Genomic DNA, 11,396 nt, shown 5'->3' on the forward strand with positions numbered 1-11,396 from the left:
TGGCTATTGCTACAAATATACCTGTGCTACTTATGACTGCTTTTGTGCTGCAGGGTCACATATAAACATTTGTATTTGAAAATAATTTTATATATGCACTTGAAAACTTTATTTTATTAGTCTTTTTATCCCATCCACAATGAATTAACCTAAGTTTTTTCTCTCTGCCACATTTGGTTTCAAAGAATGTTTAACCAAGCTCTTGTTACCCAGAATTCCACAGGGGGTAAAGCAAGCATGTGACCTGCTGCAGAGCAGAAAGGCTTTAGTTTGCAGCATTAGTCCTGATGTGAGGATTACAAACGACTGGAATGTGTGTGTGTGTGTGTGTGTGTGTGTGTATATATATATATATGTGTGTGTGTGTGTTAATCTGCTGTTCTGATGAACAGACCAAAGGATCAGAAATATCTCAATCTTTCCGTTCAAGATAATTCACTGAAATACTGCAAAACTATTAGTACTATCAGCCTGTAGAATTAAAAACTAAACCCAAGTCATCAAATTAAGTGCTATCACACTTGAACATCTCTTTGGACAAAAGCATCTGTTAAATAAATGAATGTAAATGTTATCTAGTTTTATGCCGTTCCCATTCCACATTTGTTTCCTCACATCAGATGTGTTTAAAGCAGCATTTCTCCTCTCCTCTAGATTCCTAACGCTCCTCCGGCCTACGAGAAGATCGCCTCCAGACCTTCACCTCCTGCTTACTCACCATGAGTCACAAACTTAAGGAAAATCTGTGGATTTCTGTAATGTTTGTGGGATGAACGATCACACAGTACAAGTGACAGTATACGGCAGGAGTGGCCACAGTGCTCCAGTCTTGATTAAGTCTCACTTGCCTGTAGCTTTCTATTAATCCTTGGACCTTGATGAGCTTCTTCAGGTGTTTGATTAGGGTTCGAGCTGAACTCTCCAGGACCAACTACCAAAGCGTGTGGACTATAACATAACACTGCTGTGCCTTTTAAACACAATGCCATTCATCAGACTTGAGGCTAATAAAGTTTAATATTCATTTAATCCAAAAAAGTGTGTTTAATTCAAAGTATTTAAAAAGAAAATGTCATTTGCACCTAAAACTGGTAAGATGCTCTCAGTTACAGATGCAGTTTTAAGTGTGAAGCATCAGTAGGGTAGATGGAGATTTCACATTAGTTGTTTATTTCTGTTCAAAGTATTTTCTTCTGACCTGTTACTGATGATTTTATTTTAATCATTTATCTTTATCAATCATATCCCTGCTGAAAAATTCAATAGAAACCATCACATAAATTTGGGTTTCTTCTACAAATCCCATTACAAACCATCAAATTTTAACCATTAAAAATGTTTTTCTTTAGTGTGTTTTGGTACATATTCCATTAGGATTTATTGGTTTTAACAAGTCACCAATAGAACCAGTAGAAACCCACCGGCACCATTACAGTTTCCATTAAAACCAATACAAGTCCCATTATAACCAGTAAAACCATTACAAATTCTGTGATGGTTTCTATTGTTTTTTTTCAGCAGGGATGTCTGCAGTTCTTTTCCAAATGTATGACTGTAAAAGTGAACAAGCATAATGAAACTTGTTCACATATTCGTTGAGCTTCAGATTCCTGATGCTGGAAATCTCAACTATATGAGGCAAACTAAGTTTCTATGAAGAGATGCCGAGCTTCTTATGCAGTGAACGGCGTCACTGCATGTAATGTGCTGTTAAATTATATCATAAAATCTCAGGAAATAGTCGGACTCAGCTGACAAAAATGTTTGGGAATCTCTTGATATAACATGTTTAACAAACTCAAGACAAGCACAGTACACCAATGTTTTACTTCAGTCATAAATATGCCAAGTTTATTTTCATGAATATAGATGAAACACAAAATCAAACTGTTATCAGATGATGTCTGATAATACTCAACCTATGCCTGAATGCACTAACGCAGGCTTGAGATCAGCCAGACATACTCTTAAATAGACTGAAGACTGTTCTACAGAATAATATTAATCATTTTAATGGAAAATGCTACAAAACATTCAAACCTTTGCATACAAATGGAGTAGAAAAGAGTCAGCCAAACACTGTTATATACATTACTGGCCATTTGAAATCTCCAAATTTCTCTTTGCGAAACCATTTTTTTTAACTAAGGATAACCGATTTCCCCTCAATATGTATTATAAAGAGCAAAATGCACAAAATATTAATTTAGGTATTGAGTATTCAGCCTATCAACACGGGGAGGAAATGGAACCAAAGGAAGCCCACTTGTTTTCAACAAAGCCCAAAACACTAAACAGACTGTCCTCTGTGATCACAACAGGAAAACAAGACAACCTCCAGAACCATTTCAGTGATTGGGTCTCCCCAAGGTATCTGGTTTTCTCAGTGGATCACTTGTGTTTAAAATAGGTACAGTAACGCTACTCAAGGAGGAACTGACCAATTGAGCGGCCATTGGCTTTGCCAATACTTGCAAGCTTGAGGCTGAGGCTTGAATGATATTTAAGACAGCACCATCTGGGCTCAACAACAGTTTAGCAGGAGTGGGAACTTGTACAGGAACCGTGCTTTGACCTTGCGATAGCTGGGGTAAAATAACAGGCTTTCCGATTGTCCCAGGTTGCACGGCTCTGATAGGTGGACAAGGTGTCATTATGACCGTGCTCATAGATGGAGGAGCGGTTGCAATGAGAGTGTCTGGATTGGCATTGTTTGCACCACCGATTGGTGGAACCATTGCAACCGGAAGTTTCTGCATCCGTGATATTGTGCTGCTCATGTGTGGTACCATAGGCAAATGCCTTGGAATCACAGCTTTTGCTGGTGGTACGACTGGTGCCACTTGGTTTTGGGATAGTCTTCCTGGCAAGAGCACTGGAGAAGTTGTGCTTAGTAAACCTCCTTGGGAAAGAGAGGTTTCTTTGGGACACCCGGTCGTACCTTGTGATGCTGTAATTGAAACGTTGGAGGTTTGAAAGATAGGAAGTCTCACAATGTCTGAAGATACACCAGGACGCAGAGCTTGTGCTACTTGTGAGAGAGCAGTAGGACCAGACACATTCAATGGAGTTCTGGTGCTCAGTTGCTGACGGAGTTGATCAGAAGGTCCAACTTTTGCCAAGGGTAGCCTGACCGGTGTTACCAATCTCACACCTTGTACAACTGAAGGAACCGTGTGAGTAACTGAAGTGTTTGGACCTCTAGAAACAGTGGAAGCAGGACTTGGGACTTGCAATCCTCCAGGACTGGCAAGACTTGGCCCTTGCAATCCTCGACGACCAGTAGGATTTGGCCCTTGCAATCTTTTAGGACTAGCTGGATTTGACCCTTGCAATCTTTGAGGACCAGAAGGACTTGGCCCTTGCAATCTTTGAGGACCAGCAGGTCTTGGCCCTTGCAATCCTCCAGGAGTAGCAGAACTTGGCCCTTGCAATCCTCCAGGAGTAGCTGGACTTGGCCTTTGCCATCTTTGAGGACCAGCAGAACTTGGACCTTGCAATCTTTGAGAACCAACAGGATTTGATCCTAGCAAACTTTGAGGACCAGCAGCACTTGGCGCTTGCAATCTCTGAGGACCACCAGGGCTTGGCGCTTGCAATCTCTGAGGACCAGCAGGGCTTGGCGCTTGCAATCTTTGAGGACCAGCAGGACTTAACCCTTGCATTCCTCCAGGACAAGAGTTGGAGATAAGCAGAACATGGCTGCCAGGTGCAAGGCCTTGAGAAGGTACAACAAATCTGGTGTTATTGATCAGGAGCTGAGTTCCAGGGGCAAGTGGGGCAGTGGTGTTGATCACGATTTTCTCCTGAACACTCTTGGTGGTAGAGGTCAGAGGTTGGATCCCAGAGGACATGACCACCGGAGGAGTTAAAGTGGAGCTGCAACTCAATGCAAAAGTACTGGATACTGCAGAAGCGGAAGTATTGGCTGTTGTTTTGATCAGTGAGTGTGAAGTGCAAAGGGATGTGATCACTGGCTTGTTAGCAGTCACATTAATTGGTAACGTAGTGTGTTTGTTAATTAGGTTTCCTGAATAAGAGGAAGATGTATTTGAAGTAGAGCTGACAGCCGATAACCCTGTTTTACAGTGAAGAGCATTTAACGCTGAAACTGATGGAGGTACATCTGGTTTCACAACTGACAAAAGTGCAGAGGAAGCCATGTGGCCAGTGCCTAGAGTTGAAAACGTGAGCGTTTTGCCGTCAACAGTCCGAGGTACTTTCGAAGCACTTTCGGTATTCCCTGACAGACTTCTGCTTGCAACCAAACAGCTTTTTGGACCAATCTGTATTCCACTTGTGGTTGATGTTGCAGGTACTCTGGAGACGATCACAGGTGTAGTTTTCATTGAGGCTTCAGGTTTCTTGTTTGTGCCAAGTATTCTTGATGTTAACCCTGGGACACCGATGCTCTGGATGCTTGTACCTGAAGAAGTGCAGGATAAGATCCCCAAGTTGGGAACTACTTTCAATGCTGGTGTACTAGTAGAGGAAATGTTAACTTCTGAAGTTGACGTCTCTTTTGGAATGGTAAGTGCTGAGTTGCTTATGAACATGACCCGAGATCCTGGAACGGTACAGGTTGCTGTAGTAGTAGTGACCTTTGAAGGGATATTTGGTGAAGGTGTGACCAGAAAAACCTTTTGGAAAGTCGATTGGTCTGGAGTTGTGCTTCCTGGTGGAGCCCTTTTTTGTGGGGGCTTCGTTCCACATTTAGAGACCGTATTCTGCTGAGCGCAATCTTTCGCATTTATTAGGAAATTATCACTGCCTTTGCTTGTAGCCAGGAGTGCGGATTTACCAGGGATTGTTGTTTTGCCTGTAGTGCCGTTATTGGAAATCTGATTTAAGGTTAAAGGAGTGACAGTTCCTGCCACAAAAGTAGACGGAGGAGTGACTCCAGGTAGAGATTTAGCAGCAATGGTGGCCGAAACAGCTTGTGTATTAGACGTGGAAGACTTTGACACCAGAAAGGCATGAAGTTGGGGCGAGATGTTAAAAACTGGGCTGGGTGGCAAAGCCCCCGTTCCACTTTCTGATTTCTGAACCTTCACCACTCCTGTGTTGCCTCCTCTAGTAGTGACAAGGATGGACTGAGAGTCTCTAATACACACTGTCCTGAGCTCCTGTTTAGCATCAGATTTGGTCACACCACTGCTGGCTGATTTGTTCAGGGCCACCTTTGGTTCAGTAGTCTTTTTAGGCACACCAACAGTCGTTATGTTCCTTAAACTGGGAGTAACTAGAGCAGATGGTGTTCTTACAGTGCTGGTATCTTTCAAAGGTGCCACCGGCTGGACAGGAACCTTGTTTTCCGGTATAGTGAACCCTGAAACATTGGACATGTACGTTGTAGTCTTAGGGATAGATACAGAGGTCTGGGCTGCCTTATTCCCAGTGCTTTGAATCAGTAGATATTAGTCTTTTTATCCCATCCACAATGAATTAACCTAAGTTTTTTCTCTCTGCCACATTTGGTTTCAAAGAATGTTTAACCAAGCTCTTGTTACCCAGAATTCCACAGGGGGTAAAGCAAGCATGTGACCTGCTGCAGAGCAGAAAGGCTTTAGTTTGCAGCATTAGTCGTGATGTGAGGATTACAAACGACTGGAATGTGTGTGTGTGTGTGTGTGTGTGTGTGTATATATATATATATGTGTGTGTGTGTGTTAATCTGCTGTTCTGATGAACAGACCAAAGGATCAGAAATATCTCAATCTTTCCGTCAAGATAATTCACTGAAATACTGCAAAACTATTAGTACTATCAGCCTGTAGAATTAAAAACTAAACCCAAGTCATCAAATTAAGTGCTATCACACTTGAACATCTCTTTGGACAAAAGCATCTGTTAAATAAATGAATGTAAATGTTATCTAGTTTTATGCCGTTCCCATTCCACATTTGTTTGTGTGACCAGAAAAACCTTTTGGAAAGTCGATTGGTCTGGAGTTGTGCTTCCTGGTGGAGCCCTTTTTTGTGGGGGCTTCGTTCCACATTTAGAGACCGTATTCTGCTGAGCGCAATCTTTCGCATTTATTAGGAAATTATCACTGCCTTTGCTTGTAGCCAGGAGTGCGGATTTACCAGGGATTGTTGTTTTGCCTGTAGTGCCGTTATTGGAAATCTGATTTAAGGTTAAAGGAGTGACAGTTCCTGCCACAAAAGTAGACGGAGGAGTGACTCCAGGTAGAGATTTAGCAGCAATGGTGGCCGAAACAGCTTGTGTATTAGACGTGGAAGACTTTGACACCAGAAAGGCATGAAGTTGGGGCGAGATGTTAAAAACTGGGCTGGGTGGCAAAGCCCCCGTTCCACTTTCTGATTTCTGAACCTTCACCACTCCTGTGTTGCCTCCTCTAGTAGTGACAAGGATGGACTGAGAGTCTCTAATACACACTGTCCTGAGCTCCTGTTTAGCATCAGATTTGGTCAGACCACTGCTGGCTGATTTGTTCAGGGCCACCTTTGGTTCAGTAGTCTTTTTAGGCACACCAACAGTCGTTATGTTCCTTAAACTGGGAGTAACTAGAGCAGATGGTGTTCTTACAGTGCTGGTATCTTTCAAAGGTGCCACCGGCTGGACAGGAACCTTGTTTTCCGGTATAGTGAACCCTGAAACATTGGACATGTACGTTGTAGTCTTAGGGATAGATACAGAGGTCTGGGCTGCCTTATTCCCAGTGCTTTGAATCAGTAGATTTGAAGGCAGGATAACAACTTGCTGCATCGCCTTCGCCCCTGATTTTTGATTTGACATTGATTGCACTGAAAAGTTTACAGAAGTGCTTCCTTGCCTGAGAAGCCCCACGCCTCCTGCCGTCTTGTACACCACCTGTCCATTGCTTTCGGTCGCAGATGTCGTAGTTATTGTCTCTGTAGAGACAGGTTCAGAGTGTTGCGTAGATGCACAGGTAGTTGATAATTGGACAGGTGGCAGAGTTACAGATGCTGTTTTGTTATGATCCCGCAGAACCTGAGCCATCATTGCAGCCTTCGGATGACTTATTAAGGTCACTTTGTTTCCAACACTCTTAGCCAGCAAAGCCTGGATGGGTTTGCAAGTCCCCTGAAAGCTACTTAAAGGCTCAGGCAACACTGAAGCTTGTGAAGCTTCTCTGGATGCAACTTCCACATTAAAGTCAGATGTCAAAGAGCTCTCTGGGTCCATTTTGCCTCTCTTGCATGGACTCAGTTCCTCACTGATTGCACCAGTTTGGTGCCGCTTTGAACTGCGTGTAAAGGGTCCAGACTCTGACGAATACATGACAACATCAGGTCTGTCAACTAGGCATCTTGATTCGTGATTTACATTCTCTGCAAAAGAGGGCAGCATGCATCAGTCAAAACAAACATCACAAAAATGTACTGAATGCATAAATGTCTTTGAATTTGGAAAATGGAAAACAGAAGTTGATGAACTGAAACAAAGTGCTGCTTAAACAACAAAAGCAAGAATATTTGAAACACTTCCTTGTAATAAATTAATCGGGCACTTTCTATCACAAATACTTTCATACTGTTTGGTTAGTTATGCATTAGAAATTCAACAATCCTTTAGGGCCTGTATTGTTTTGCTTCTCTTTGCATTGCCAAGAACTTATATAAAGGCCATGCATTTGGTAAAATTAGGCGTTTCAAATGTTAATCAGACTCACCTGTTGTCTCAGAATCTTCCTTCATAGTTTTGCCCATTTTGACTTCACTCTCTTCCAGTTTGTTTGTTGTCTCTGCGGACAACAATTCATCTTTGCATGCAACTTCCCCAGTACCTTCTGTATCCATCTGCTCCCTGATAAAGTTCTCATATTCAGGGTGTTTTTTTAATTCGTCACACTCCTTTTTCAAGCGCGCTCTGTTGAGGACAAGGACAGGGATGAATTCACAAAGCCCTGTTGCCAGGAAAACATCGCCTCAAGGTAGAAAAGAAAAAAACGAAAACATCTAGGTGCCTGTTGAATGCAGCGAGGTGTATCAGTTACTGCGCATTACAATGGAAAGCTCTTTCTTGGATATAATTCAAATTCACCTCCCAGATCGCTTGAGAAAACCTTTCTTTGATCAAAAACAATACTGAAATGCAGAAGTCTGAAAAACCATAATGTCAAGATTCTCAAAGGGGAAAAATATTATTGCACAGATTTAAGATTTCCCCATCTATATTCAGCATGTGGTTTCAGTGCAACAAGGTAAAATGATTTCGCTTTCAAACATTCCCTTTTTAAATTAAATTAAAGCACCAAGGAGGTTCATGTTTACTCCTTTACCTGTTCCTCTGGAAGGCCTTGACGAGTTTGGGTTCCCATGGTAACAGCTCATTAAGCAGCCTTATAAGTGTGATGTGCAACTCTTTCACGGCGGCTCTTTTATGGGGCCATCGTCCCTGAAATATGGCACAAAGACACACATCACATACACATCAGTCTTTAACGCTGCCATGCATCAAACACTAACTCATACTCATCAAATTCATATCATGCTTGCATGCATGCAAACATGTTAGGTCACACTGAATTTGTTTATTTCACATTAAAATGCTAATCTTGGTTCAATAAAGTGATAATATCCGCACAGTTCAGGATATGCATTAAATGCATTGAAATTATTTATGCAACCAAAAATAAATGGTTTTTATTTAGTTGCATCAATTGCATGTGCACAACATAAGTCAAAGGTAAAATACTGTCATATAAATTAGTTTGTTCAATAGTAAATGCATGTGTTTGTGTTCCCTCTCTTACTAACAGATCTCTTTTTGCCGTCCAGTTCATCTAGTTGATCTTCTATTTTACTGATTAGGACTCTGAGATCATCCAGACTGGAGCAAACCAACTACAAAAGCAAGAAAGAAAGCAAGGAGAGATGGGAGAAAGAAATAAGGGTTTAAAAAACGTTTAATTATATATATTCGTTTTTAATTGCATGCATTGCAATAATTGAATTTATACTGTAAAGCACTTTGGTTCAACTTAAATCTGTTGAGGCTGAGTTGATTGAAAGAAATAAGGGTTAAAAAACGTTTAATTATATATATCCGTTTTTAATTGCATGCATTGCAATAACTGAATTTATACTGTAAAGCACTTTGGTTCAACTTAAATGTGTTAAGTTGAGTTGATTATATGTTTAAATGAGTGTGGTTTTAATTATTCAGACATTATAATAAATTATATCAAATGCTGCCCTCTAGTGAAGGTCTAGTGAACAAATCTCAGGCGACATGTTTCCAGATGCATTATGGGACTCCTGGCTCTCTATTGACGTCTGGAACAAATTTAATTTCATAAATTTAATTTATTCATTTAAAATAAATGTACTTATTTACTTATAAAAGCATCTGCTAAACGAGTAAAAGTAAATGCAATCATCTGTGAAATGCAAAGCACAAATGCTTAATCGTTTGAAAATAAGACTGAGATCAATAAAAAGGATTTTCAAATGAGAGAATTTTGAAAGCAAAACTAACCAACCTAATATTGAAAGTGGTGAGAGAAAGTGTCTGATGAGTTTATTACAAGGAATTCCATTCACTTATTTAATTATTGCAATTAGCTCGTGTAAGAATGTTGTACTAGTATTCTAAATTAAAATCAACAATAACAAAGTGCAAATAATAATAAAAGAAAAATAGTAAATGAAGCATAAAATATAATAAATAGCATGGAAATAAAATAGTTACAAATAAATAAAAAAAATGTAAATAAAATAATGTAAATTTAAAAATTTAAAATAAAATAATGAAGTGTAAGCAATACAAATAAAATCAATAATAATAACTGAAGTATAAATAAAATAACTAATTACAAATACAATAAATAATAATGAATGAAGTGTAAAAAAAAATATATATTTTTTTATAATATTATAAGTGATATTATAATATTAAATTATAATATTATAAAAGAAACATAAATATCACTGATATTAAGAAGAAAGCCTGCAGTAGGTTTACCATGAAGGCAAGAATCTATTTTTTTTACATATTCAAACTCGAAATTAAACAAAAAAAGCTTGCATTAGTGTAGTTTTAAGTTGACATTTCACAAAGTTGACATTTGCTTTTTGTTGATCTCCATCTTTTAAATGCTTTATAATGTTTTGCATTTCACACACGACTTGCATTAACTTTAACTGGTTTAGCAGACGCTTTTATCCAAACTGACTCTCAAATGAAGAACATTGTGAGCTTTTTTAATCGTAAGGGCCGCATTATTTGCGATGCACAGAGTGTTTTTTTGTTTTGCAGGTAATGAAGTCTTCATCTGACCTGAAATGTGGGTTCAGCTGCCGGCAGAGCAGATCCTAACCTCGCCTTCCCATCAAACCTCTTTCCTGGAGACGGAGAAACACGAGAGCAAAAGCACATGACATCTGATCATTCAGAATAAAATCGGGTATATGCAAACAATAAATGTGTGAGGACTGGACACCTGTAAACAAACATATCGTTTTCATAAAGTCGGCATGAATTCAAGGTTATTTCACTAATAGACGTATTGTGACGTATTCTAAAAACAGCGTTTTTAAAAAATAATTTCCCATCCTTGATTATTGATTGTAGTCTAACATTTTGTAATTTAAAAATTTTAACATGTTAGATTTAAATGAAATATTGAAAGAAAAGAATAAAAGAAAAAAGTGAAATATTTGAGATGCTACAAAACACAAACACTCAAGACTTACAATGCATTTCAGCTGATAATATTAAGGCATTCGGCTTAAAGGCAGTCTTTTGTAAATAAAATGCATAAATGCATTTATAAATAAAATGCATAATTAAAAATTAAGTGTAAATAAAATTAAAAATTACATTAAAAATACATTGGTATAAATACAATAAATAACAAAGCAAAAAAGTTATAAAATATAAACTTCATATATTGGTTTATATATATATGTGTGTGTGTGTGTTTGTGTGTGTGTGCGTGTTTGTGTGTGCGCGTGAGTGTGAGAGTGTGTGTGTGTGCATGTTTGTGTGTGCGTGTGTCTGCGTGTGTGTGTGTGTGTGTGCGTGTGTGCGTGTGTGTGTCTGTGTGAGTGTGTGTGTGTGCGCGAGTGAGTGTGTGTGTGTGTGTGTGCATGTTTGTGTGTGCGTGTGTCTGCGTGTGTGTGTGCGTTTGTGTGAGTGTGTGTGAGTGTGTGTGTGTGTGTGAGTGTAAGTGAGTGTGTGTGTGTGTGTGTGTGTGTGCGTGTGTGTGTCTGTGTGAGTGTGTGTGTAAGTGTGTGCGTGTGTCTGTGTGAGTGTGTGTGTGTGTGAGTGAGTGTGTGTGTGTGAGTGTGTGCGTGTGAGTGCGCGTGTCTGTGTGCATGTGAGTGTTTGTGTGTGTGTGTGAGTATTTGTGTGAGTGTGTTTGTGTGTGTGAGTGAGTGTGTGTGTGTGTGTGTGTGTGAGTGAGT

The 11,396-nt window shown here is 39.6% G+C and overlaps 2 protein-coding genes across 2 annotated transcripts in view; one reads left to right on the top strand and one right to left on the bottom strand.

Annotated features, from left to right (window-relative positions):
- LOC107669278 (melanoma antigen recognized by T-cells 1-like) overlaps positions 1-999 on the top strand; it is a 4,106-nt gene extending 3,107 nt beyond the window's left edge. The window contains exon 4 of the mRNA XM_016461455.1: positions 655-999. Coding sequence (XP_016316941.1) covers positions 655-723 — 69 coding nt within the window. The 3' untranslated portion in view covers positions 724-999. The remainder of the gene's footprint in view (positions 1-654) is intronic.
- Positions 1,000-1,821: 822 nt separating this feature from the next.
- Positions 1,822-11,396, bottom strand: part of LOC107669276 (uncharacterized protein KIAA2026-like) — a 68,828-nt gene continuing 59,253 nt past the window's right edge. The window contains exons 17-23 of the mRNA XM_016461453.1: positions 10,267-10,331; positions 8,745-8,831; positions 8,267-8,382; positions 7,658-7,854; positions 5,926-7,316; positions 3,536-4,640; positions 1,822-3,436 (exon numbers count right to left, since the gene is read on the bottom strand). Of these exons, the coding sequence (XP_016316939.1) occupies positions 2,349-3,436; positions 3,536-4,640; positions 5,926-7,316; positions 7,658-7,854; positions 8,267-8,382; positions 8,745-8,831; positions 10,267-10,331 (4,049 nt within the window). The 3' untranslated portion in view covers positions 1,822-2,348. The remainder of the gene's footprint in view (positions 3,437-3,535; positions 4,641-5,925; positions 7,317-7,657; positions 7,855-8,266; positions 8,383-8,744; positions 8,832-10,266; positions 10,332-11,396) is intronic.

Source organism: Sinocyclocheilus anshuiensis, unplaced genomic scaffold, assembly GCF_001515605.1.
Source record: "Sinocyclocheilus anshuiensis isolate Anshui unplaced genomic scaffold, SAMN03320099.WGS_v1.1 scaffold320, whole genome shotgun sequence".
Classification (NCBI taxonomy): domain Eukaryota; kingdom Metazoa; phylum Chordata; class Actinopteri; order Cypriniformes; family Cyprinidae; genus Sinocyclocheilus; species Sinocyclocheilus anshuiensis.